This window comes from Terrapene carolina, unplaced genomic scaffold (assembly GCF_002925995.2).
Source record: "Terrapene carolina triunguis isolate 2854851 unplaced genomic scaffold, T_m_triunguis-2.0 Scaffold236, whole genome shotgun sequence".
NCBI classification, from domain to species: domain Eukaryota; kingdom Metazoa; phylum Chordata; order Testudines; family Emydidae; genus Terrapene; species Terrapene triunguis.
Genome location: NW_020664587.1, coordinates 11,393,798 through 11,421,772, shown reverse-complemented (window position 1 = coordinate 11,421,772; position 27,975 = coordinate 11,393,798). Strand labels below are relative to the sequence as shown.

Sequence of the window (27,975 nt, the reverse complement as noted above, 5' to 3'; positions counted from 1 at the left end):
CCGCCTGCAATATGCAGAGAGATAAGACTACCTTCTGCCCACAGCACACAAAGCGCAGGTGCGCAGCTCCCTCAGGCTCTGCAGAACGCATGTCTGGAGAAAAGGGCTGGACCTGGGGTCACTTGCAGCTCAGGGAAGCCTGGAACAGATTGGAGCTACCAAACCGGAGGGCTAATCATTTTCACCAACAAGAGAGCGCCAACGTTTCTACTTTATTTAGATGTAAAAAAAAAAAGCCTCTATAAAAAATAAATCAAGGTAGTGAGAATTCACTAGTAGGTGGCTCTAATCTTTTGGCCAAGGCTGGTATGAACACAGTCTTTCTGTCCCTGAGAACGCCTCACTCAAATGCCAGCAAACTAGATCAAACCCCAAGGCTGGGATGCTGTGTCACTGCCTAGAATTAAAAACACAACTCAGCTCGGTTGCTCCTGAGGCGCCTGCTTGGAGGTTCAGCCGTTTTCAGGCTGGGCTGGAGAAGTTTGGGGATCCTGTCCCAAGTTCTCTGTCCCTTCATGGTCTCCTTGAGTCTCTGTGACATTAACTCGGCTTTCCACAGCACTGAGCGTCGAGTGCAGCTTCCGTCTTTTCTTCAGGTGGTGGAGGTGGGACTTGGACTTTGTGTGAGCTGAGGGCAAAGACAAAGCAGAGCATGCGACTCAGGGGGATCTTGGGGAAGTAAATACCCAACTCGTCCAATCCTGAGCACCCTCAACTCCCATTCGCTACTACCGGGGAGGGGGAGGGGGGTATGCTCATTACCTCATAGGATCCGGCTCTCAAGCCCCTTTAGCCCCTGTTCCAGTCACTCCTAGACGTATTCCTTTCAGGCCAAACCAATTCATTCTCGTTCTTAGCACTAGGGGGAAAGGCCTTGGTGTGTTTAAAATCCTGTCACCCACTTGAATAATCCAAATGGATAAACATTATATTATAGCACACACACACACACACTGCACTTTAAAGAGAGACGCAAAACCATTTTTGTGCCAAAAGACTCACAAATGGGTGACCCCTACACTGCTGACGAGTCTCGCCCTCAGTGAGGAACAGCTGCCGTGAGACTTGTATCACAAAATGGTTTTCGTATCTTTGTTGGACAATTGTCTGCAGCACCACGAAGTGGTGCCAAAAATATGTCTTTATATACAATCTGCCATAGCTGGGTGTTTTGTGTGTCTACAGACTGGATGACGTTAACACCTACAGAGTTGTGCAAAAGCACAGGTGTGCCACAGGTAGGCCCTGATCCTGCAAACACTCACGCTTGTGCATTCCTTTAAGCACACAAGCAGTCCCATTGCTTAGGCCTGGCCTACACTCAAAGTTTTACTGGCATTACTATGTCCGTAAGAGGTATGATTAATTTACAACACAGTTATGCCAGGCAAAACACCAGTGTACATGCAGTTATATCGGTATAAGGTGCTTCACCGAACCAGAATAACAACGGCAGTATAAGCACTTTTATACTGGTATAACAGCCTCCACACTAGGGGGGTTTTGCTGCTCTAACCGTGCCGGCATAGTTCAGGCAGCAATACTTCAGTGTAGACAAGGCCTTAGTTAAGCATGTGCATATGTGTCTGCAGGATGGGGGCCCTAGGGTGTTTTCCAGACTTTTTTTTTGCCTCCTTCTAAAGAAAATTACATGCAAATTTGGTACTTTATTGCAATGTTATTGGGACACCATCAGGTTGCAATGAAATCGCACTTCTCTGAAGTTTTGTTACAAGTGATACCAAAGTTTAACAGAGACAGTACACATCTCTCCTGTCATTTGTGAGAGTCTTTCATTTTAAACAACATGAAAGTGCAACTGTAAAAAACAAAAAAAACCCACAAAAACTGAGAGGACCATCAGGGCAGGAGCAGTTTCTGAAACTACTTCTAACTCATTTTTAGAAACGGACTAGATTTCAAGTTGACTCTGTGCCCCCAGTGTTTTCATTTCCTGCCTGGTGTGTTTAAATTTGTAGCGTTAAGATTGCATTTAACGGCAACATTTCAGTTCAGTTCTACAGGAGTCCTCCCCTCCCCCCCAACACTGCTCCGACACCATTTATGGGTTCATGCCAAATATGGCTGGATACAGGGGATGCAGCATTGATCAAGGATAAATGAATATTATTAATAACTGGGAACTTGGGCAACACGCCCAGAAAAGGAATCTATTGACCTGTAACTGTCGCTTATGAAAGTAACACTCTGGTCATAATGCTTCCTGTGCCCTAGCAGCATGGAGTGAGCTCTCAGATCTTTCAGAGACACTCTCCTTGGTGTGTATGGATGTCTTTTAAAATGTCTTCAAACTAGTACAATACACAGATCTACTAAAAACCAGATAACTACATTTATGATCTAAGCATATTAAAGAGAATTGCTACATTAAAAACACCAACTTCCCTATGTTAGAAGCCGCTCCTTGGATCAATAAAACTAAATTAATCTTTAAAATCTAGTTCTCGCTATTAATACTGCATTTGCTTTCAGCATTTCACTCAGTTTGCACAATGAAGACAGACGTGTCAGTTTCATGTTTGTTGCTAGTCAGTTTCTATCCAATTTCACTTTGAGGTTCTGAGCTTCAGGGAAATGTTAATTTGTTTAAAATATTTTGATTCCAATGGGATTAAAATTCAATTTTCAAACTCATGGAAATGCTCCTATCAACGTCAGATCTGGGGAAAGCTTTAGTTTTACAAAACCTAAATGTTGGAGCAAACCCGACTTTTTAAAAACTTTCCAGGATATATTATTGTTGGTTTGAAATAAAAAAATGGATTGTAAAAGAAATAAGATTCTCAGTGCAGGTTCGCTAACCCTCCTGAATTGCTAGCAAGGGCCAGCGGCTCAGAACGAACACTGACAAATTTAGAAGCGATGCGCTAAGAAGCGTGTTTTGATGGAGAGGGCTCCCGCTGCCCACCGCCAGAAGAGAACGTGAGCTTTACTGTCTCCCTCCCCCCTAGCCCAGTGGTAAGAGCTGACAGATGGCTGCTATGGCATAGCTGACATACCCCCTCCAGGCTTGCAAGTGGCTGCTTTTATCAGAGGGCTGTAAACAATCCTTGGAAGCCTGAGATCATGTGATGAAGGTCATATGGCCAAGAGCAGGTATCTATGGACTCATTTTGTTCCCTTCGCACAAACTGCAATCTCCACATTTCAGTTGTCCCATATATATTTTCCCGCCCTCGGGATCCTACCTGCCCATTCTCTGTCCCCAATGATGACTCTGTTGCAGAGCTCACACATGTGATGACTCCGTTTGTCCTCCTTTATCTCGCTCTCCATCTTTACAGGGTCTGCCGATGGCTGCCGCCCCTGAGGTTACAAATGTGTCAGGTCAGTTTCTATTCAGCGGGGTTTCTCTCGTCACTGCCGGTCATGGGATTTGGAGATACGAGGCTTTCCTCCTGACCTTCGAGGGTCAGAGCTACGGAGTCCGTCTCCTCCCAGTATGAGAGGAGGGGCATGCTGAGTGTTTGGAGGTGCCTCGGTAACAGTGGGACACAGTCGGAAATCTGGAGTTAGAGAGATAACAATAGCCTGAGAGGGGCAAGTCTGGAGGCTAGAGGAGTAGAGAGGAAGCCCTTGGAGTTGGGAGGGACTGAGCTCTAGGTCAGAGGCATGGAGATGGCAATCTGCCAGGGTGGACCTCTGGGGAGAAGATCTCAGCTTGTAGCAGGGACACGCTGCAGTTCTGGCAACAGTCCCCACCCAGCGCAGGACAGAGAGATCAGACACACACCAAAATAAGTGTCTCCTAAGCAACTGCTCCCACAGACCCCTGGCCACAGATGAAGCTCACCTGGATGAAGCTCTCCACAATCTGAAGGGCAGGTTTCAACACATTCTCATCCCACTGTGAGAGATCAGACACCTCCAACCCATACACTGGGGGCACATTGGGTCCAGGGCCTAGGGAGAAACACAGAGCAGAAGCAATTCGCTGCCAGCAGTATCCTAGCCAATCAGTCGCAGTGTGGCTGCAGGACCCGAACATCCCTGGGAGACCCGTCTTCGCTGCAGGGGCCCCAGATTACCCTCACCGGCTTGTCCTTCAATGTTCCGAGACAGAGCGGTCCTGAGCCGGGATTACCAGAGCCCTTGGTTTGCTAGGAACTGCACATCCTCAATCCCAGCAGGGCAGTTTGCAGTCTAGGGGCAGGAAAGCAAACCCAACATCTAGAGCTTGGTAAGAGCCAGGCAAATTCTGCTCCCTTCATAACTACAACCCACTTCCCACCTGCACGGTCCACGGGAAAAGTCCACGCTCCCTCAGCCAGCAGAAGAGACAGAGACCCAGATGGCTCCAGCACATAGCAATTATGTGAGGTGCAGCTGTTCTTCTAGGCAGGCTCGAGCCTGGTGCTTGGGTCAGGTATTTGCCTGGGAGGGTCTCAGCCTGGCTGCTTTATTTACAGTGGTCACGGCTAATGAGGCCGCGGAGGTGGACGCGCTGCGGCCACGTCTGCAGGTAGCAATGGAGGTGCTTCATTTGAACGCCTGCATTTGATGTGGGGCTATTTTAAAACCAACCCATCTGCCTCCTTGAGCCAACGTGAGGGCGTTTGGCGCTTCCAGAGGCCTGGCCGGCACTCAGAGCACAGAGATGTCTGCAAAGCAGACAGCGCACACTCCCCAGCGATGTCGCTCCCCCGCCGTGCTGCCAGGACTCACCTGCCAGCCGGCAGAGCGAGCGCCTCGCCACTCAGACAAAGCCATCAAAGGCTGCAGCATCCGGCAGGTGCTGACTTTTATTGCTCCAACCACAGGCAAGGCTCTTAGGAGGCCGATCGAAGGCACACCTGTCCCCCACCTGCTGCTCGGCAGAAAGGTGAGACGCGGATGCTACGCACCTGGCCCCAGGAAAGCGCTGCACCCCGTTCAAAGCCAGGCTTTCGGCCTGGTTGGGTTTCTTTTTCTTGCCCCTACCAGCCACCTTTCAACAAATGCTCGGCTCCCAGCTGCTGATCCTGGCCCTGCTCCAGGGTGAGGGAAGTCCCACTGGCTTCCTGCCATCATGGTGTCCACGGCAGGCCCGTAACAGCCAATCGGCTGCAGCTCCTAATCTGGAGGGCAGCTGTCAGTTGGGCTTTTCACTCCAGCCCGGCACGCGTGTGGGCTCATGGGGAGAGGTAAACACGACGGGCAGATCCCCCATGGCCCCTTACAGGAGAGAGCTGGCCCGCGAGCAGCCAGGGATCCGACTGCCAGCAACAGCTAGCGCAGGAGGAGGGGACGTGTGGAGGGACGGGTGGCACGTGGGGCTTTGTTCTGCTGGGATTTTAGCCAGCAATGAGGGAGCTTCTCCTGGGAGGGGTGGAGACCTCCCTGTCACAGCTGGACAAGCAGGGAGTGGTGCACCGAAGAGGCCCTGGGAGGGAGCTCAGGAACATCCACTCCAGGTGGGATGGGGAATGACCACAGACAAGGCCGGGGCAGCAAGGTCTTGGGCAGGCCTGGTCCAGATGGGCCGGGAGCGAAGCAGGAACAGCACGTCCTGATGTGCCCAGGCAGCTTGAAGACAGGACACACCCAAAGCTTATTCACAGCAGAGGCTGCTGGACAGATCCCGGTAATTTGGGGAGCGGGCGGCCTCGCAGAGAACATCCATATGACTCAGCAGGAGGGAATTCATGCAGGAACAGTTCCCTCGGTGGCCCTGGGAGAGCCATGTTACGTAACTGTCCTTGGACATGGCCTCCACCCAGAGACGCTGCTATTTATCCAGCCACCCCGTCGTGTCCGGCCCCCTCCCTCCAGAGAGCTGCCTCGGCCGTAGAACCACAATGGCGGAGGAGAGCTCTTCGCAGGGAGGGGGGACCGTGGGGAGCAGGGTCAGAGCACGCCCTGTACGCAACTCACCCCCCTTGAGAGAACTCGGAGCCCCCACGGGCTGGACAGCAACTGACAAACCAGAGTTCGCTCGGCCACCAATAGCAGCCAGGCTCCCTTCTCCAGCCAGGAGGGAGGAGGATGCTGCACAGAGGGATGGAGGAGAAAGAGGAGGTCTGGGATCCGGGAGTGGGGCGTGAATGGGGCAGAGGATGAGAGGGGAGGGGACACTCCCAGGGCAGCTGGGGGTGGGGGCGAAGAAGGGATATAAACACTTACGTCTCAAGAAGCGGTTTCGGACCCACTTGTTCTGCTTCCGGGCGTATCTCTTTGTCACTAGTTTCAGGGCCTGGATCCCTTTCAAATGAAGGTAACAAAGCCGCTGTGAATTAGACTACATGGATGTTAAAGAAGCCAGTGGGAGCTAAGCGTGGGGCAGGGCGTGGGAAGGTGCGAACCCCAAGGGAGGAGGGGGATAGCCGGGCTAATGGGGGAGTGACCTCTAGGCTAATGATCAGGGAGGTCTCTCAGCAGGGGAAGGACTCTCCAAAGGGAAGGGATGGAAACACCATCATGGGGGACAGTTCAAACTCGATTGGGCAAGGCCCCGAGGAACAGTCTCTAGGGACAATTCTACAGAGGGCTCCAAGGGGATGGATTGGAGGCCTCAACAGATCTTCTCCATCTCTGGATCCAACCAAGGGGCAAGTGAGCAAACCCCTGGCTCACCAAGCAACGGCAAAGGAGTCTCCATCAGTCTCTAAGCATGGGAGATACCCTGCAGCCCAGCTCCAGGGAGCCCTTCCCCAGGGAGACAGCCTGGTTCAGCTGGCCAAAGGGCACCAGACCCTGCTCAAGACTCTGCCAAATGACACCAGCACCTCCTGCACTGCAGGGCTTGTCAGGCGTGGGTGGCTGGGACCTCCTGGGCCATTGCATAGTGCGGCTAGGGGTAGACACGAGACCCCCCTCAGGTGTGAGCAAGCGACAGCCTCCTGGGCAAGCAGTTCCCACCTTTCTCCAGCAGCAAGGCGCTGGTCTCCTGTGGGCACTTCCCCTCCGTGATAAGGTACTCGTGGAACTCCTTGAAGCCAATCGACTGGAAAATGCCATGCTGATAATCCTGGCTAGAGAAGAAGGTCACAGACAGCGGGTCAACCCCGTCCGCTGGAGCAAGGAGCTGCCCCCCTCTGTGCTGTGTCCCCACAATAGCAGCTCCCATCGGTTTAGAACAGCACAGCCATCACCGACCACATGGGAGCGACCCCAGCAATGGCCTGGGTCTGAGGTGTGGGGTGGGGATGTCCAGGTGCCCATACGAGGAGCCTGGCATCAGAGTTTACAGCCAGGAGGTACCATCACACCAGCCCAATCCTGGATGTCACAGGCCACTAAACACCCTCTAACTACCCCCACACCAAGCCCTTCAGCCACAATCTGCCCAAGTACTCAGCTCTCCAGGAGACTCGCGTATCGTAGGCCACAGGCAGCGAACAGGAGTATTGAGGTGCACCGACGCCCGAGGCCCTGCAACAACAGGGGATTGATTGAGTGCGAAGCAGCCAGCCGAACACTCACCAGTTCTCGGCCACCTTCTCCTGGTTGTAACGCCGGTGGAAGTCCCGCAGCTCCTCCAGGAGCCCCGCTGCCACCATGTCATCCACCCGCTTGTCCAGCCGCTCATCTAAAGCTGCCAGAGATCACAACAGCCATTCAAACACCCCGAGCTGCATTCGCAGGACGGAGAGCCCCAGCACCAAGAGCGCATGGCTTCCCAGCCACATACACCCACAGCAGCAGGCTGCATCCCGGACCTCCTGAGGACCATGCGCATGGCTCCATCGCCAGGCACCCTAAATCCTCACGGGGGGGGAGGGGGAGGGGGCACTGCCAGCCCTACGCTCCACCCCAGACATCTCCATACTCACAAACCTGCTGCTTCTCTCACTGTGTGACTCCCACATCGAATGCCCCCTCCCTGCTGGAGCTGGGGCACCATCGCCAACGCTCCTGAAGAGGGACAGGCGACCAAGGGACTCTGATCCCTGGATGACAGCACTGGGACATTCCATGCTTGCCAAGGAACAGGCCAATGGACAGAGGACAGGAGCTGGGGACAGGATTCCTGGGTTCTATTCCCAAGGTGGCCACAATCCCGCTGTCTGAGCCGAGACAAGTCACTCCACTGCTCCCTGCCTCAGTTTCCCCATCTGGAAAACTGGAATAATTCTACTGACGGGGGGTTGTGAGAATTATGGCGCAGTCACGGGCCAGATCCTGCTCTCGTTAAAGCCAATGGCAAAACGCCGATCCTTTTCGACGGCTCCAGCCTCGTGTTGGGTGACGCGCTAAGAACTCTTAGGAGTCCTGCACCGTCAGAACCCCATTGTGCAGGGCCCATGGGCATGACCCAGGGAGTGAGGGGGTGAACCCCGAGGAAGGGGGACTGCTTTGGAGGGTACGAGTGGGAATCACCAGGGCTAAAGGGAGGGCACCCTGACGATTGGGGGGTCTCACATTAACCCCACGCTGCACACGCTGCTCAGCCGGGCTCTCTCCTTGCCGAGGACTCCTGCCCCGCTCAGACCAGGCATTGGATGAGGTTGCTACACAGCTCAATGAGGAGACTACACTTGGGACGGGAGAGGCCCTGCCTGCGTTTCGGGTGCAGAAGGAAGCCGGCCCCCGGATGGCTCTGCTCGTTCAGCCAGACGGCGGCTGGTCAGAACCCGCTCTTTACCTGCCTGGTCTGCATAAAGCCACAGGATACAGGAGTTTGGGTACTTCAGGGGCCCCCCCAACGGGCCCCCACCTTCCTCCTCTCGCTGCCGATGCAGGAACTCGCTATGGGGGATCCCAGTTTCTTCAAATACTTGCAGGCTCCTGTACAGCAGATGGACAGACAGAGACAGCTCAGAGGCTGGGTTTGGAGCAGATTTCCATCTGCCCAGTCCCCTCGGGGATACGGCGAGAGGGAACCTTGAACGCACAGGAAAATCCAACCCTCCCACTTGGGGGAAAGGTATCTGCCCCTTCCTGGAGCCTGATGTACTGAGTATGCCCAGAGCCAACTACCAGCTCCTTGGGGAAGAGGCTGGGGGAGGGAGGGGGTAACGCATGGAGCACCCAGCTGGCTGACCATAAGAACCACCCCCCAAAATGGCGCTGAGACAGGCCCTGCGGGGGTAGGGGAGAGGTGCTGGCACCCGTCCTGCCTCTTCCCGTCAAGAGTCCCTGCAGGGAAGGGGTTGGTACCACGGCTCAGAAAGGTCACAGAGCAACGGAGGCAGCCGGCAGAACAATGACTGCGTCTCTCCCGTGCGAACGGGGTGGGCGTTGCTCCGCTTCCCCTGCGGGCAGGGCTGGGTTGGCAGAGTCTGTTCGAGGCGACAAGTCCGATCTCGCCGCGGCCCCGTTCCCACAGCTCCGCGGTATGTTACTCAGCCAGCACGGCAGCTTTCGCTTTAAATAGCTCGAGAGAAGCTGCTGCTGCTGCTCCCCTTGCCAGGTAGAGCCGGCAGCGCAGCCAGCGCGATATGGGCCCGTGGGCAGCGTTATACCAGTTGCCAATGGCCACCCTATTTAGGGCCACTGGAGGTCCTGGCCACCCTCGCTGATGCCTCCGAGAGCAGCAAGGATGCTCCTGCTAACAGGCCCTAGGCTTGCAAGTCAGGGCTGGGCCTTCACTGCAGAGGGCCCTGGGCTTTGGCTCCCTTCAGAGCCTGAGCTGGGTGATGTCCTAGGCACAGTGCTAGGCCGCTCCAGCCACTCGGGGGTGGGGAACGGGAACCTGCTCCCTCTGGCTTTGGGCAGCAAGTCGCCTCCATTGCCTGTTTCCAGCTGTCTCCCTGCCGACGGAGCAGCACATTTCATAAACCCCCAAAGAAACGCAAACCACGCCCTGGTGTGATAGGCAGCAGCTGGGACTTTCACTCCCTCTCCCTGTCAGATCACCTCCATCAGCCTGTAGCAGAGATCAGGGCCGCCCAAAGAAAGGCTCTGCCCCGTCTCTCGAGATAACGGTATTAGACCCTCACGAACCGCCCGGCCTCTTGCTGATCCCACAGAGTCCAAGGACCAGAGACTGCTCTTCATCCAACGCCAGAGAGATGAGAACCACCCTCCTCCAGCCCCCCAAAATCTCTCTGCATCAGCTGGAACCAAGAGGTCAGATCCAATTCCTCCCTCTCTGCGATGTCACTCCATGCAAGCCCCGCCCCTCACAGTCCTCTCCCTTCTCTGTCCCGCCTCCGCACGTGACCTGGTGCTAGTCTAGTGAGTGGCAACGGAAACCGACAAGAGGCCAGCGAAGTTTGTTCATCAGATGGTGGACAAGAGGCGAGCATGCCCACTTCCCCGCGAGGGGCCCGGCCATGGCAGATCTGCAGAGAGGCCCAAACCTCAGCAATAGCAAGGGAGGCCGCAAACGGCATGTGCCGCAGGGCCCCCGAGACCAGCTCTCTCCAGCTAGCCAAGCTCACCTGGCCACTTTGCGCTTATCGTGGGGATGCAGCTTGGCAGCCATTTCCGGGTCCACTTGGCTCAGCCGGCAATGGAGCTCGCGGCCATCCAGCTGCTCCAGTTCCACCCTCCGGTCGGCTGCTCGCCCAGGGGAAGGGCTGGTCTTCTCCTGTGGGGCACAGATCAGCCCGCCCAAGTCAAACCTCTGCGAATGTTCCTGCAGGTCAAAGCGAGACCCAGCTCAAACCTGCTGCGCCTGGGACCCTCCGCTTCCTAAGGGGGCGATGGTGGGACAGATCAGAAAGAAGCCCAAATGAAAACCGGGCAGCCAAATCTCCTGAGCTCTGGGGCAGTGCAGAGCCAGACCCGAACATCACGCCTCAGGCCCAGCTCCAAGCAGAGTTGCTGCCTACGAGCCTACCAAAGAACTCACGGGTCTACCACCTTGCGCAGGGCACTGGCTCCCTGCCATTGGCTAGGGATTGCCACAAGAGCCTGCTGCAATAGTGTACCACCCACAGCACTGGTAATCTGCCTCCAGGCACCTGCTTGGTGCTGACTCAGCTAACAAGATGCTAATGCAATGAAAGCATGTCCTCACCTCTTGGCGATTGCCTTAGGCTGCTGCCGAGGGAGTGCGTTACCTGGATGCACGTGGTATGTTGTTCTGCACGAAGGGGGTTACCCGGGCATAGTGTAGCTGTAGCATTTCAAGGGAGGAAGGCGAATCTGCTTCCAATCACAGCAAGCCCAGCAGGGACCTGCCTCACCCAGGAATTGCTGCCCCCCAGAGCTCCTACCTTGGTATCGACAAGGACCTTCCAGAGCAGGGACTCGATGTAATAGTTGGTGCCTCCCACAACAATTGGGATCGTCTCTCGAGCAAATATATCTTCAATGTGACCGGTTAAGGAGTGCGAGACACAGAGGGGCTCTGCGAAATCTCAGCATTCGATGGAGGGAAAGGGAGCTTGTCACAGCCCGTCTACACCATGGACACAACTGTGTCTGGTTGCTACACATGTCTCCGGAAATCCAGTCTGGTCTTGTAGCATAGACAGGACTGAACCAGGCTGAGCCGGAGCCCTGCTACTGCTAGGTCATCGCATGTCTCAGGGACACAGATACATTTGTTCAAGCCTCTCTGCAGTGCAAACTAAACTTGGCTTTAATCTGCCAATGGACAATGGCGCTGTGACTGCGTCTCTTGATGCAGCTGGCTATAAAGTAGACCAGCACCTGCTCTCAAATCCTGGGCTCCCTGCAGGAGTCCACTGATCTATTTCAAACCTGACCAACTTGGGTTTGGGATGAGATTATCATCCCCCTCTCAACTCCACTTCTCCCCACTAGCCACGTCCACCCCAGGCACTAATGCTGCAGGTGGTACGCAGCAAGCTAGAGGGCTCTACCCGACAGCTGCCCGGGTAACCCCAAATTCGAGTGCCTTCCATCAGGCCAGCAGCACTGTTTTTACAAAACATTGGTTGCCGAGCTGCTCCTCTTGCTGGCCTGACACGAGATGACCAGATGCCCACACATGGACAAAGAGGGGTTTGGACAAGCTAATGCTTCTCCGACAACAGCAGCAGCTCAACTTCCCGCCGCCTTTAACATTCTCCCACCAGCTTTAGTTTCTAAGGAAGTCACTCCTGGAAGAGAGCGAGCGGCTGATCCAGGCAATCGCCCGGGCCTAGGTGCAGGGAAGGGGCCAGGGAGAGAAGGGAGGAGCCACTGGCCAGTCGGACTGCTCTGTGAAAGGATATCAGGGCCGCTGCTTTGTTCCGGAAGTCCACCACAGTGTAGTTAGAGACCAAGGGATCCACAAAGCTGATCATGTGGTGTCTGCACAAAGCCTGCTCCCGGAGAGAGATCTTGTTTGTGATGATGTCCAGCCCCTTGTACACCTGGAACACAGAGAGCAGGAGATAAGAGTCCGAATTCCCCTTCACTCCCCACAGAGCCCCCCCCGCCCCTCCACCACACAGGAAAAGGGAGGGATTTGCTCTCCCTCCCCAGCCCCATGACCACAGACCACTTCAGCTAATCCTTCATGCTCTCAAGACATTCCCCTTCTTCCCTCTCGAGCCATCCTCTGACCCAGCCGGAGATCAGGACACAGGCCATGCAAAGGAAGGCCGGCTTCAGCCCTGGCATAAGCGGACTCGCCAATCAGGGCAGCATCTGCTTGCGCCGGAGCCAAATACAGCCCCACGTGCGTTACTGACACAAGCGTGTTCCAATGACCCAGCGCTTGGAGAGCAAGGGCAGAGCCGCTGATCAGGGAGGGTAACCTCGCCGAGCCGAGCTCCGAAGTGCAGCCCTCAGACAACAGCCTGTCTTCATGAACCTCAGCGGGGTTTTTGCTGGTAAAAGTTCAGGTGCAGCTCTGTCCAAACGCAGGGCCCCACAGAGCACAAAGCCCTCTGCAAACACCGACTGACTCCACGGAGCCCCAACTCGTTAAAAGCTGAGCTTATCACCCATTTCGCTTGGTGACACGTCGGGCCAGGTACACAAAGGAAAAAGGTTATACATCAGCTCAGGTCAACAACCCCCAAAGAGAGGGGGCAGCCACTCTCTGGAGTTGCATTAGTTCTGCCACAGGATTAGAGGCCCTTAGAATAGAATCAAAGTCTCCACGTTTAGAGGTAAGCTGATATTTACCAAATCTCAACACCCAGACAATGGGAATTCTGGGCTTCAAAGGGTCCTGGGTGCAAGCCCCAAGAACCAGTGAGAGGGCAACAAGGGAGCGGAGAGTGGTAAGGGAGCTGCACAGAGGAAAGCCTGGAGAGCTGGAGGCTGAGGTTTTGGTTACACTAGGATCCCTCCAGGTGTTAAGTAGACCAGGGACCACATGGCCACCCTTAGTCTAGGCTCCAATCATGTTAACAGGAAACCCCAGTGGGAAAGCGCAGTGCAGAAAACCCTGAGGGTTCCATTTATAATAATAATACCACCTAGCTCTTCTCTAGCACGTTTCATCAGCAGATTTCAAAGTATTTTACAGAGGAGGGTCAGTATCCTCCCCACTTCACAGATGGGGAAACGGAGGCACAGCGCGCTGACGTGACTTGCCCGCGGTCAGCCAGCAGGCCCGCGGCAGAGCCGGGAATAGAACTCAGGTCTCCTCTGGCCCAGGCTAGTTCCCGCACAATTCTAAAAAGATACACAGTTCCCTTTGAAGGGGAGCCAGGAACTCACGCCTCTGACTATGTGCATGGGCCTTGGACAGGTCCCCTTCACCTCTCCCCCATCAGTAAAATCGGGGACAATACTCCCCTACCTCCTGGTTAGGGTGACCAGATGTCCCGATTTTATTGGGACAGTCCCGATATTTGGGGCTTTTTCTTATATAGGCTCCTATTACCCCCCACTCCCTGTCCTGATTTTTCACACTTGCTATCTGGTCAGCCTACTCCTGGTACCTAATGAGTGAGGCGCAATGGGCGTTTGGATGGAATATGCAGTGCCTACGCCCCGCAGGGCTAAGCGAGCGAGGGTGGGTGGGTGGGACCTGGGGAAGAGAGAACCCTGCCTGTGTCCAGGAAGGGCAAAGGACTAGCAGTAGATGGGTATTCTGAGAAGATCAAAGACCCACTGGGTTCCCCACCTTCAACGGGGGCCCTTCCATGTTCAACGTTTGCTGAAAATTCAAGGGGTCTTTGGTAGAAATAAACGTCTGACCAGAAAGTCCAACTCGCTTTGGGTGACTCATTCCTGTCAGCTTTGTAACGTTTCCTATCACGGGACTGGGGGTCAGGACTCCTGGGTCCCATTCCTAGCCGTGCCACTGACTTGCTGGGTGACCGGTGGGCAAGTTACTTTGCGTCTGCATGCTTATTTCCCTGTAAAATACAGACAACGCCTCCCGCCCTTTGTAAAGCACGCCAAGCTTTTCAGGTGGCAGGCGCTGCAAAGGGTGGGCAAATTATTATATTCGGTCTAATACAAAAGGAACATGAGATTATCCAGAGCCAGCTGCTCTGACTGCTGCATTCTCTTCGGCGTGATCTCATAGCAGAGTTTATCTCCCTGGTCTGAAAGGGCTGCAGGCTACAGTGGAAATCTGATCAAAAAAAGCTGGCAAGGTAGAGAAACAGACAGACGACAATCAGGAGTAAGAAATTCTCCATTGTGGCTGCAGCTGCTCTTTTCCACCCTGGGTAAGCGTCAGCCCTCCCCCACCCCAGCTCTGAGTCCCAGCTGACACCACTTCACATGGCAGAAACATACACAGAGGCAGCAATTCAGCTCCCTGGATGCTTCAGAGACCAAATCAACCAATGCCCACTAGTGCAGAGAAGAGCATCCCAATCATGGCAAGCCCACGTGCTGATCTGGTGATACCCCACTGATCTCTACAGATGTGTCTTTAACACACACACTTGCATGCCACACACACACACACATCTCTGCACATACCATCCGCAGCTGTTCCTGCAGCTGAGTGGACGTACAGACCTACCTGTATCATTTCCTGCAATGGTGTAGCACAGTGCATGGGGCACTCTGGAAGATGTGTGTTTTGGGTAGTTACCGAAAGAAAATGCACAATCACCGATCAAACCAGATGCACCACAGCCCTTCAGGACCAGAAAAAGACTTGCTACCACAGTCATCAAACGGACTGTGCAGATAGCACCACTGGATCGGATTATTTTCTGAGCCCCTGACTAAGAACATCCCTCAGCTAGGTAGTCTAGTATCGCTGGGCTATTCAATCCCTTCTCTTCTCCTACTCCCTCCTTGCGGAACAGGAAACAGACTTGGGAGCACTTTTCATGTGAAGATCTCAAAGCACCTCATATCATTACATCCCCTGTGAGGTAGAGGAGTTACCTCTAGTGAAATGGAGGCACTCAGGAAGGACCTGCCTATCACACAGCAAGTGAGCAGCACAGCTGGGACTGGACCCAGATCTCCTGGCTCCCAGGCTGGTGACTAGCCGCTGGATCGCGTTCCTTGATTTAGGCAACACAGCTTTTTTTAAAAACAGGCCAACCCTTCTGAAGGACTCTTTGTAAATAGCCAAGCTCTGGCTCCAGGCAGCACAAACATCAAGGTCATGCCCAGGATCCACCCTCTGGGGCGCGTAAATACCCAGTTATGGCCAAAGCTAGGGAACTACCCAGTGTAAATATCAGAGCCGCACTGGCAATTTAGAGCCTCAGCTCTAAGGAATTGTGAGGGTGCCATGAGGAGAGCGTGTTGTTACATCGCTGGGTGTGTCCCTTGCACGCTTCACAGCACCGTGCAACTACAAGTCTCTTCGGTGCTGTATGCCCACGGACCCTGGCACTGGCCTGGCACAGCACAAAGAGCCTCGGATGCTGTTGGCAGCCCGTGCTGAGAAGCAGCTGCGCCACTGCTCTAAAGAGCCTGCAAACAAACCCAGATCAGAGTCGGGTTCTATAGCCCAGCGCTCCCCCGGGACACTCGGCGCTGTGTGCGCGGGCGAAGACACTGCTCATAAAGCAGCCTCTCTGTTCCGAAATCCGATTTCAACGCTTTAAGGGGGACTGGGCCTTCTTTGTGTGAGACACCCACTGAGGCCCTGCTTTGTAACCACGGGGTTCAGCCCCTGGGAGGATATATTCACGGCACAGCTCACGGGCTGGAGTTTTCTGTACATGCCAGGCCTCAGGTTAGAGCCTGCGCTGGAATAAGACCCTGTCAGCCTGGCTTGGTGGGGCGAGAGCAGTCTGTGGCACAGGAGAGCCAGACGTACAGAGCCAGATTATTCCCCACTCTACTTCTGCTAGCTGCCAACCCTTCAGCCCCCCAGTCTCCTGCAAGTGGTGCTCAATGGATCCCATTGGTGACTTGCTAGGGAGAGGCGGAGGACAATGGAGAAGAACAATGTGAGGTTACTGGAGCAAAACAGCTCCATCCCTGGCTTGGAGCAAGCCACCCCACACACCTTCAGCCCGCGACCACCCTCTAGTTTGTAGATGTGCTGCTTCCCTTCAGACAGGGCCCCCGGAGCAACTGCACACAACAGGGAGAAAGGAAGGAAGGCCACCCCGTCCCCAAACCAAGCCAGCTCAGGGAAGGGTTGCCCAGAGACTCAGGCCACGTGTACCCTGGAAACCTTGGCGGTACAGCAGTGGCAGTTAGGGAGGTGACTTTTGCAACATGCAAAAGCCCTAGTGTGGTTACAGTTCTACCAGTGCGAGAGTCCTTTTGCTGGTATCGCTCATTGCCCTCACTCAAGCGATAAGCGCCACTGGTACAAGCTGTGTCTCCATGCGGAGAGCTTGCCAGCAGAGTTAGACCGGTAGAACCGTCCCAGCAAACCTTGTCTTGTGCAGTCCTGGCCTCAGCCGGCAGCAGCAGGGACAAGCAGCCGATGACTCTGCCGATGTCATCTGTGCCCGATCGCTTTCTCCCCTCGTTTTGACTCTGGCCATTCTCCCCCCGAGCTGATTGGCCGTTTGCTCCAACACCCTCCACATCTTCTTTGGCTCAAGCTCACTCCGCGCACCCCTTCTTTTCCTTTCCCCTATTCTCCTTAGCCCCCTTAGTCTCTAATTAGCGAATTCTCCTCCCAGTACAACCACACCCAAACAATTCAAAACAAAACCACCAAACCATGGCACTAACTTGACAGGTACCATCTGTCACCCTTGCTCCTGTGCTACAGCCCTTCTCCCTTAACCCTGTGTTGGCCTGTTTAGATCACTAGCTCTTCAGGGCAGCAATCTTCTGTTTGTGCAGCACCAAGCACAGTGAGGGGCCTGATCTCAGCTGGGCTTCCGAGGCGGTCTCCTAATAATAATGCCCTGGAATGGCATGGGACGCTCAGATCAAGGGCAGGGAGGAAGAAGGAATTTATGTTGGCCCCTACAAAACAGTCAGCAGATTGGAAGGGACCATTGTCAATATCTGCCAAATTCTTTGGGCCTCATTCCTCCACTGGACCCCCGTGACGGGGAGAGGGAGGATTGTGGTCCTTCTGGTGTCATATCACATTTCAGGAAGCTACAGAGAGAAACAAGATTCATTTGCTCGTTTAACTTGCCCCTTGGGTGCCATGCTTTGAAAGCACCTCTCCTCGCCACCCACTGGCACCCCCTTAACAGCATCAAGAAGAGTAGCGGCTGCCTGCAGGCAGTCTCCGTAGGGGCAGGAGGGTGACCAAATGTGCCGGCCCTGTGGAAATGCAGCCAGCTCTGAGCCCAAACACAAACAGGGCTCAGAGCAGACAGAAGGAGATGCCCAGGAGCCAACTCCCTGCCGGCAAACCCCATGGCTGGCTGCAGCCTATTGATTACCGTCCGCTGTCTAATACAGTCAGACCCAGAGGAGATAATTGCTTGGTGCAATTCAGGTCTGCTGTGGCTTGATACAAAGCCGGCGGAAGTCAATGGGAAGACCCTCTGCCCAGGCAAGGTCCATCAGCCATTCAGCTCCCCTGGTTCCCCGAAATCATAGCGATACACACAAATCTCTTGCTAAGGGCAGGACTTGACTAGTTGCAGGGGAGGCGGTTGATGGGGGTGGGAGCAGGGATAAAAGGGCCCCCGCGCCCTACATGGCCAGAGCTGGGATTTTCAGGGCATGCTCAATCCTTCAAGGTTCTCCTGAGAATAAACACGGAGGGAGAGGCTCCCTAGCTATCTGGAAACAAGAGGAGGAGGAATGTGGTGTCAGTGTGTGGGCTGGGAGCGGAACAAAGGGAGCCTTTTACACACACAGAGCAAAGAGAAAAGAAAGATTCCACCAGCTGGCTGGCTTCAGGGCCTCGCCGCTGAGATATCCTTGCACTGTACGCTCATGTCTATTTTCAGCCAGCGTTTCAGATAAGCCTTTGTTACTGTCTAAGGCCCCAAAACAGATTAGCAGCAGCCTGGAGCACCAGTCCCCTGAGTGCAACACTCGGAATAACAACACTTAGCACTGCTAGAGCACTCAGATGTGGGCCGCGTAAATACCTAGATGGATTCATCCAGAGATCTTAAAGCATTTCACAGAGGTGGGAGAGTATCGAGGTGGGGAAACTGAGGCACGGAGCGTGAAAGTCATCCTGCCAATCACTATTAAAAACACACAGTAAATGACAATCCCTGCCCCAAAGGGCTTCCAGTCTAGAAGATAAGACCTCACAACGGGCACGTCAGGGTGGGGGAGATGGGGTAACAATAACTGCATGTGGGCCATTTCTAGCCTGTCAGGAGTGGTAGGCACAACTCAGCAGCAGCCTAGCCTCTACAAGATTGTTGACATTATGAGAGGAAGGATGGTCCAGTGGTTAGCGCCATTGCCTGGAATTCATAAGATCTCCACCACAGATTTCATAGGCGACCATGGGCAAGTCACTTAGGCCCAGATTGGTATTTAGGGGTGTAACTTCCACTGATTTCAGTGGAATCTGGACCCCAACCTCTTTGTTCCCCATCTGTACAATGGGGAGAAGAGCACTTCCCTACCTCAGCAGGGTGTGTGAGGAGAAACACGGTACAGAATGGGAGGTGCTTGCTCAGACAGTAACGGGGCCATCTGAGTACCTAAGATAGATACAGCTCTGAAGTTTTTGGCTGGGAATTTTCCCCACATGTGGTCTGGGGAGAAAAGTTACTCAACAGCCTGATGTGAAAGGAAGGAAAGGCCCACTTGTTTCTTCAGCTGTCTCCCATTAGCTGGCACTGCAAACAGGGTTACACCAGAGCACCTGGTAAGTTTCTGTCTGTTTTCTCTGGGGCAGCCCTGGAGAGCTGCTGTTACTCCTAAAGGAGGTTCGTTAGGATTATAAAACCGAGAGAAATGGCAACACAAAATGAAAAGAGTAAAAGCCCCTTTAGATGATCTGACATCCTGAGCCACGCAAAGAGGGGGCTGTGAATCCATAACTCAGCCACCAGGATCCACAGGCACCAAGAACACTTGGGAAATACAAGGGTCCCTGCGAACTAGGCCTTGGCCATACTATCACCAGAGCAGGCGGTCTCGGGGCACTGCCATCCCCTTCCTCGGGCCCAGCTTTGACTCAAACAGCAGCCTAACCACTGTCCACATTCGTCAGATGTTTGCCGGGTGCCTTCCGTGACTGGATAGAGCCGTCTCAGAATGTAGCGGGCGGCTGTCAATTAGGAATGAGGGACGGGGTTTTTTTTAAAAAGGACTGAGAAACCCAAATCCAGCCCTATGCAGCAATTCACCAGGATCCTCAGGCCCGAATGCTACAGCCAGCTCTGGGATACGCAGAGGGAAGGCATATGCCACAGGAAAAATACCAGAAGGAAGGGAGACGTATTCTTCCAACTGCTAAGAGAGCCACCATGCTGTGTGGAACACAAGTGGGGGATGTGTCAACCAGCTCCAATCTACACTATGTCTTCAGGCTGTCCAGTACCTCTGACAGGCCCCCTTTGCCCCGTTGTCTGGCAGCCTCAAGAGGCCACACGGAGAGCAGCCAGTCCCAGCCAATTCTGCAGAGAAACAGAGAAGTCAGGACAGAGCGAGAATCGCTTGTTTTTCCATTGACTTCCATGAGATGAGGATTTGATCCTTATTGCAGCAGAAACCTCTCATCCTGGCCATAAAAAACCTGCCATATTCCTAAAATAGGGGCTGCCAATGTTTTTCCCCTCCCATAACACTCTTTTTTTTCTCCTGACTCAGACTCATTTCTGCTACGCCAGCCAAAACAAGTCACAGCACCCAGTAACTTGTTAAAGTTTACTGTGCCCTAAATCGGCATTCACATCCAGTGCACATTAATTTGATCATTGTACATTACCCTTGCAAAGTTTTCCTCATCGCTAGCCGGGCTAGAATCCATCCAGTGAAAGCTTCGGGCTTGTTTAGACTAGGAACATTTGTACCAGTGCTACATCAATATACACTACGTCTACACATACATGAGCTAGCACTCATCAAGCTAGTGCGAGCACAAAGAGCAGTGTAGCCATGATTGCATACGTCACAGCAAAGCTACCTGGATCACCCGTGCTACCGCAGCTTTGCTGCTATTTATACTCCCACTCGCGCAACTAGGTGTATGCGAGCAGAGGAATCAAACCCCTGGCTCATAGTGTAGACATAACCTTTGTGACTCTTGTGGAAAACCCTAATGAAGACACTATACTAGAGAGATTTACCCCCAATAACTTAACTTGCACTGAAATGCCCTACCTAGGCAGGGCCTTAGATTCCAGAGAAAAATAGGTTACCTCCTCCCTCTATGAAAACCCCTTTGTGATCTACCATGGAGTCAGAACCCCAAATGTGATAACAACCGTTCTACAGGACTAGCAGATCATTCACTAGGAATATGCTTGGCCTCCTGAAAACTGTTCTAAGTGCTGGTCAGCATAAAGGGCTCCTCACCTTGTGACTCCAGCAGATATTCCATATGCAGGTGGCTTTCTAACATAGCTAGGTCAAGCGCTTGAATTGATGGTAGCTCAAAGACACCATGACAATGCTGCACAAAGCTTCACAGCGTTAGTTCAGGCCTAAGACTCCCCGGCCCCACCTCCCTACGTTTTAAAATCTCCCACATGAGCAAAAGCGTTTTCATTACCTGTTTTAAATTCAGTAGAAAGAGTTTCTAGATTATCCCCCCTCCCGTGTTCAGAACCCAAACAGCAGCCGTGAACTAATACACAAGAACCAGAAAGTAAAAGCAACAAGTCCATGTCTAAACTGAGTGAGGTGCAAAAAGACAACAGCGCAGAGGGGAGGGAAACACGTTCACAGTTTAAAAAAAATTATTTCAGGTTGAAAAGGTAAAAACCAACCCTTAAATTTGGCACCAAATTAAAATATTGTAAAAAATAAGCTTATCGGAATGTTGCCACGATTTAATACAAAACGATGAAAAATGTTAAAGTAACAATCCCGCTGCAGTGTATCACAACACTAAGAACCTCAGTGAAAGGGACTATAAACAAAAGCAAAACTTACTTCATTGATTTTCCTTGTACAAGCTAACAGAAATCCAACAAGTAAATAAAACACAGCGACGGGTACAATGGAAGCATTAACATCTTTCGCTTGTAATAAACTAAGAAGTTATTAGTAAGATAGCTGAAGAAATTGATTTGTTTACATGGGCTTTTTAAGATGACATTGTCCCGTTCCTGATCTATGGTGTCATTAGCGACTAATAAGGAATTGTTTTTAATATTATTTATCTTTGGGCTAAAAAAGACTAGTCTTTTGTTGGTAAATGTCAGTAAACATCGATTTCACACACACACACACACGAAAAAATATTTCCATTGATAACAGAAACTTACAGATAGGCAAAATAAGAAAAATGCTGAACACTTATAAGAGTTTGATTTAAGGATATTTACTTTGTAGAATTTGACATGTGATGATGGCAATTTGTGTTTTAACACTTATAAACTTTAACTTTTTGAATCTCAACATCTATGGATATTAAATAATTATTGTCTGACCCTCCCCCCAAAAATTTCTCAAGACTGTGAAAATTTAAATTGATAAAAATTGAAAAACTGCTTAAAATAAGCATATTATCTGTCAAAATTATAAAAATATAACATTTGAATTCTGCCAAGCCTATTTACCCAGCCAGTCCCTTTAATATGCAGTGATAGAAGCCCACAGACTGAGCTTCCAAATTGGATCATTATCTTCATTTGGACCCTCCTCCTACAATGACCTCTCCAATGGCAGACCCCCCTCACAGAGTAACAGGGCTCCATGCAAATACAGAAGACCACCTACACAGAGCTCAGTGCAGGAACAGGGCCTTGAGCTACTGTCCTGTTTTATTTAACATTGTAAGACCCTGACCTTGCACTGGGATTCATTTATGGAGGTCTCACGTGCTCCGCAGAGTCTTATTGACTTCAATGAGACACAACATAGGCCCAAGAGTCCATGCTAGAGGATCCTGATTGGAAGCTGTGCTTATAAGAGCAAGTATAACAGGAGTACTTGTGGCACCTTAGAGACTAACAAATTTATTAGAGCATAAGCTTTCGTGGGCTACAACCCACTTCTTCGGATGCATATAAAGTGAAATATATTGAGGAGCAAGTATGTGAGCTTCAACTTCCATTTTGCATTCCCTGAGCTCATTACTTCTCATACTGATTTTTGGGGGGTTTCAGTTGTCCAGGCCCAGTTCTCATTCCAAAGGTGAAATTATTTTTGGCCGCTGGGGGAATTTGAACAAAATCAGTCCCACCATTTTTGAGTTATGTATGTGTTAAAAAACAAAGAAACAAATTGCACTGTCCTCCCCCCTAAGATCTTGATGAGAAATCTTCTGCATGGATCACTCAAAAAACTGCAGCGGGTAGAAAAGTCAAAGTTGGCTTGTTTGTAGAGATCTCACCAAGCTCCGGTGAGCAAAGAACAAAGACGTCCCAAACAGTTTTAAAGTTACGTGTTGACTCCTATACACCATCCTAAGCGCTTCCAGGCCCTGTTTTGGGCTAGGCCAGGGGTAATTCTCAACAGCGCGTCCGGGCAGCAACTGGAGGCTGAGCTTGTAAAAATTAACACCGAGCCTCTATCCAGAATGCAAATTAATTTTTTTAAACGACACTTGCTGTATGTTTCACAGACAGGGAAATGTCATTTGATGGAACTGAGAGATATACATGTTGTTTCACCTATCACATCTTAAGTGAGCAGTGTCGGTTCTTAGAAAAAAAATCTGCAATGACGCTGAGTCCAGTCAGCCTGTGGGATTCTTTCCCTCTGGTGTATTGGGGGGAATGGGGCGATGCACACACTGGGTGAGTTAGGGGAAGCCATACCAGCCTCTCCAGGCTGCAAACCAGAGTGAACGGGGGTATGGACTTAAACAATAACATGCCCACGCAGGGCTTTGCAATTTGAGGGGGCCCAGCTGCAGGGAGAACTAGGAGCTGCGGAGTCAGAGCAACCCCCGCCCTGGAGTGAATCTTTGGGGGGCTTGCCCTTGAGTTCACCCCACAAAGCCCAGAACCAGAGCCGGGGGGGGGGGTTAGCTGGGGTCTCCTGGCTCCCCTCTGTGATGCAGCGATACTGATCTCCTTCCCCCCACCCAGCCCTCATCGCCTCAGGAGGCCCCGGCTCTCCCGGCCCCTCGTCCTCCGGGAGGCCCCGGCTGCGCAGGCCTTGATCCCTCCCCGGGCCCCCTTCACCCTGCCCCCCCGCCAGCCCCCGATCCCTTCCGCCCCCGGCCCTGGCCTTTACCCCCTCCAGGGGGGCTCCCGATCTCCCTCCGCTCTGCCCCCAGGGGACCCCGGCCCGGCCGGACTGAGGCCCGGCTCCCCCCCGCTACCTGCATGGAGTCGGCGCCGACGATCTCGCCGCCCAGCCGCAGGCCCAGCTGCAGCGCCAGCTCGGACTTGCCGGTGCCCGTGGCTCCCAGGATCACCACCAGCGGCAGCGCCCGGCGGCCGGGCCCGGAGAGGGAGCGCGCGGCGGCCGCGGCCATGGCGGGGCTGGGGGGGGAGCGGCCGGCGGCTGCTATGGGAACGGGGGGGCGGGAGAAGGGGAGGGACGGAGGCGGGATGGAGGGGGCATGGCTGCGCCCCTGGGCCTAGAGGGTGGGGTAGAGCCGGAGCCCATTGCAGGCAGAGGCTCTCCCCGCCAAGCCAGGCCCTTTCCCCGCTGGGCACCCCTAGGGGCCCGCTCCAGGGCTGACATCTGGCCCGTTGGGGGCCCTTAGGGGGAGCAGACAGCAAGTGTGAAAATGGGGACAGGGGGTGGGGGGTAATGGGCCTCTATATAAGAAAAAGCCCCAAATATTGGGACTGTCCCTATAAAATCGGGACATCGGGTCACCCTAGGGGCCCTAAACAGGAATATATTCTCCCCCACATACACACACAATTAATAGGGGGCCCCTTGAGCTGCTGGGGTGCTTCCGCTGCTCTTCGGGGCAGGGCCTGTTTGTGTGTGTTTGTGCAGAGCCTAGCACAGTGGGCCCGACCGTACCCCGGATAACGATCACCCAGACATGTCCCATCCCTAGAAACCAGCGCCCGCGCTGCAGCATGACCCTCATTGCTGTAAAGCCCTGGCAGTGAGAGAGCTAAGCCCCTACGGAGCTGACTACAGGGATCTTCCTTTAGGCTATGTTATGGGGGGGGGGCTGGCACTATAGCAACAGAGAAGTGGAGGGGTAGAAGGGAAGATGAGAAGTGGACTGGGGGAAGAGGGAGAATGTTACCATAGCAACAAAGGAAAGAGGGAGAATGTTACCATGGTGACTGAGCGCATGCCCTACAGAGGGATAAAGAACTAAAGCTGCAACATAGGCAACAGGGAGAGATGGGGAGCAGGCAACTGTTACTGTAGCAACAGAGAGAAGAGGGAAGAAAAAGATGGGGAGACTGTTACCAGGGAGACAGTAGGAGGAGACTGTTACCAAGGTAACAGAGGGGGTTCTGTGACTTCTACTGCAGCAACAGATATGGAAGAGGGAGAGAAAATGGCTCTTATCCTAGCAACATACATCTTTTGGCATAGCAACAGGGAAAGCAAGAGGCAGCAAGGAGACGTATCATTGGAGGAGATGAGATTATCGCAGGCTTGCCAAACTGTCACAAACTTTACCAACCCAGGCGCAAACCCACCCCACCCCACCCTTCAGCATGATAAGAATGGAAAAAACATGATTCTTTACTCACCCAGAACAAATTACTCACCCTGTACAAGAAGAATTTTGCAGGAGTGTAGTAAAACAGTTACAGTCGCAGAGTAAAGCATGGTCCATGGAATGGTAGAATACATGCAATATGAAATGGGCTGACCCCCCTAAAAGGCTTGGTGTTAACAGGACAAAGTGAACTTAAAAATTTGGCTTTTGTCTGTTAGCTGTATTATTACAGCTAACACCTGAGAGTCTGATTGCTGAAGGAGATTATAAGGGGAAATAGGCTCTCCATTTGTTTATTACGTGCCTTTGGCAGCACTGTGTGTATAGTCAGTTTCAATATTTACCTTATACTCTCAATTTCCCTGAGTCCTTCATGTAGTAATACTAGAAAAAGCATTTTTAAAGATAGAAGCTGTACTTGAAAAGTGACAAAAATGGCAGGAAGATTCAGGGACAGGTGTAACATCTAAAGCTACTTTTAACTTGGTTTTGAAATTGACTAGATTTCAAATTGATCCCAGAACAACATGTAACTTCCAAACACAAAGAGCCCTGTTTGTTTCATTTAAATATCTTTCATACCTTCTGTCATTAAGCCTCTGCCCTCCCCCTACCCCCAAAAAAGCAGAAAGTCCTTTAAAAACCTCTCAGTAGGTAATTTTAACAAAGCAAAACACCATCCTTTTAAAAATACCCATCTTTAATGGGTACACAAAGTTTCATTCAAGAGACCCACACATCCATGCACACTTTATTTGGTTTGTCTGCTTTGGGTAGATGTCAGGTTTATTTAATCCTGATGTATTTTTAACCTGTGCTTCCAATGGGTCTATTTCAAATATGATGCTTACTCCACTAACCATCCTCTTCAACTGTGAGTTATGATTTGATATCTGAGTATTTTATGCAAACCCAATTTTTTTTTAAATATGCTCAGACTTCTCTCTAGCCAGACCTAGCTCAGCTATTCTCCCTCTAAACAGGCGTACAATGAATCTCTACAAGCTTTTGCACTTTGGTTTAAAAGTTATCTTGACCCCCACTTCTTTGGTCTTACAATGCTGTCTCATCTAATGATGGTCCAGTACTTTTGCAGCCTTCCGAGCAGCGGTGCTGGAACAATTTTTATAGTGGGGGTGCTGAAGGCAGATACCATGTATTTGGCTTGTTCTTACAGTACTACTTCAAGCCAGGACATGCGACAGTACCCCCCAGCACCCTTAGTTCTAGCACTTATGCTTCCAAGCCAGCTCAGTGCACAACTTTACAGAGATGCTGCCTCCAGTTTTTTGCCTGTGTATGATCCAACCGCTAAACTGAACTAAATGGAGTCTCTGGGTGAGATTTTCAAAGGCATTTAAAACCCAGATCCTCAACGGTATTTAGGCTCCTAACTGCCACTGAAATCAATCAGAGTTAGGTGCCTAAATGGCTTAGCAGCACAAGTCCCATTGACTTTCAATTAAACTTGTGCTAACTCACAAAGACTCATGTACAAATCCCACCTTCCATCTTTTTCTTGTCATGCTCTGGGACAAGCAGACTGTATGAATAAGAGAGGATCAACTCAACTCACTACTGCTGCATTGAAGAGTGCATCTATTGCTTCCCACCCTGCCCTCCTGTCGAAATAAATCTAGACACTTTGAACCTATATTCTTTACCATAGTGTTTTGTGTAGAGGTGAGAGAAAAGTATTAGGAGTCAGAACACCTGGGTTCAACTCCCAGGGTACGTCTACACTACCCACCGGATCAGCGGGTAGCGATCGATCTATCGGGGATCGATTTATCGCGTGTAGTGTAGATGCGATAAATCAATCCCCCGTCGACTGCTGAACCCCAGCTCGGCGAGAGGCGGAAGCAAAGTCGACGGGGGAGCCGCAGCCTTCGATCCCGCGCCGCGAGGACGCAAAGTAAGTAATTCTAAGTCGATCTAAGATACGTCAACTTCAGCTACGCTATTCTCGTAGCTGAAGTTGCGTATCTTAGATCGATCTCCCCCCTTCTCCCCCCCCATAGCGGTCGCCTAGGGCACTGTGATTTGGGGGGCGGCGACCGCAGCAGTATTTCAGCGGCAGGACCTTCCGCCGCTTCTGTGGGGGGGCAGCATTTCGGGGCAGCGGAAAAGATGGCAGCGCTCCTGACTAAACCTCTCTTGAAATGGCATTTTAGCCGCATTCTAGAGACTGCCTTAGCAGTAACGTGATGCCTGTGCTCCATTGCATTTAGTACAGGATTTTGCCTCCAGGAGTTAAAACCAATAACCTGGGATTGTTAATGGGTAATAAATATGCTTCAAATTAAGGCAAAAAAAATATTTCAAACTCTGCATATGGGGATGTAGGAAATTCTCTAGTAGCCCCTAAAGGGAAGTCTAGCCCCTCTCCCACCCCAGCAAGCAATTTCATTCCCCGTCTGAGCTTTCCTCTAGAGTTACTCACTGAATATGATGATGAATTGTCATCTTGATGACCTTCAGGGGCAGTGAATTCCACATGCTGACTGTTCTGTAGTGCCATTAGAAGAGTTTAAAATTACATCGAGTCCCTCATTAGAGGAACTCAGCTCTCAGCCCCTCTTCCTCAATAAAACCACTTAAAGATAAATTAATCTAGGTGATTTGTTTCCCAGGACCCACTGCTGTAGCCATTCCACATTTTAAATTTTGTGAGAATGCCTACACAAAGGGACTAGTCTTGCTTGCAGGAGACTATGTGCTGCTTAAAGGAAAATATCCCATTTTGGTTCTAAATATCTTGCACTCTAATTTCTGCAAACTCCCCCTGACCCCCCTTCTTTCCCCCAAGCCATCATCCAAGCCTTCCCCAGGAGCATTTGGGGATCTAACAGCTGTGATAATTCTGTAGACACACATCAATCCTATAACTGTGCTCAGTGATTTACTTGCCTGGGATACCTTAGGCACAGTAACAGTGCCTGTGCTGATGTTTTGATCCTGCCATTCAGGGATACGGCCAAATGGCCAGAAGCCAGCATACTCCTCTTCCTAGAAAGGCAAAGCTTTGAGTGGGATATGGTGGCCCTTCTCCAACAGCAGAGGGAAGGGCTGTAGGTGAAAGTCCTACTGAC

At 52.0% G+C, this 27,975-nt stretch overlaps 1 protein-coding gene across 5 annotated transcripts; it reads right to left on the bottom strand.

The window, feature by feature from the left end:
* Positions 1–197: 197 nt before the first annotated feature.
* On the bottom strand, positions 198–23,724 carry TRIT1 (tRNA isopentenyltransferase 1). 5 transcript variants are annotated; one of them, XM_029912689.1, is made up of 11 exons: positions 23,561–23,724; positions 12,072–12,212; positions 11,076–11,204; positions 10,326–10,474; positions 8,585–8,727; positions 7,423–7,534; positions 6,859–6,971; positions 6,124–6,201; positions 3,815–3,924; positions 3,210–3,327; positions 198–628 (listed from the first exon to the last, which is right to left on the bottom strand). In XM_029912689.1, exons 1-11 carry the CDS (start codon positions 23,714–23,716, stop codon positions 453–455), a joined length of 1,425 nt encoding a protein of 474 aa, XP_029768549.1. In that variant the 5' UTR covers positions 23,717–23,724; the 3' UTR covers positions 198–452. The 5 variants fall into 5 exon arrangements, with proteins under 5 accessions (XP_029768549.1, XP_024058298.2, XP_024058299.2 ...); XM_024202530.3 differs by having other exon boundaries at positions 10,326–10,522; positions 11,106–11,204; XM_024202531.3 differs by having other exon boundaries at positions 11,106–11,204.
* Positions 23,725–27,975: the final 4,251 nt, after the last annotated feature.

What these genes read in the sequence shown, in the direction of transcription:
- TRIT1 (XM_024202530.3), bottom strand. Translation starts at nt 23,716, where the DNA reads ATGGCCGCGGCCGCCGCGCGCTCCCTCTCCGGGCCCGGCCGCCGGGCG. An exon ending in GATAAGCGCAAAGTGGCCAG is followed by an intron (nt 8,728 to 10,325) that starts GTGAGCTTGGCT and finishes TCTGCTGTACAG; the next exon opens with GAGCCTGCAAGTATTTGAAG. An exon ending in CCGAAACCGCTTCTTGAGAC is followed by an intron (nt 3,925 to 6,123) that starts GTAAGTGTTTAT and finishes GTTTCTCCCTAG; the next exon opens with GCCCTGGACCCAATGTGCCC.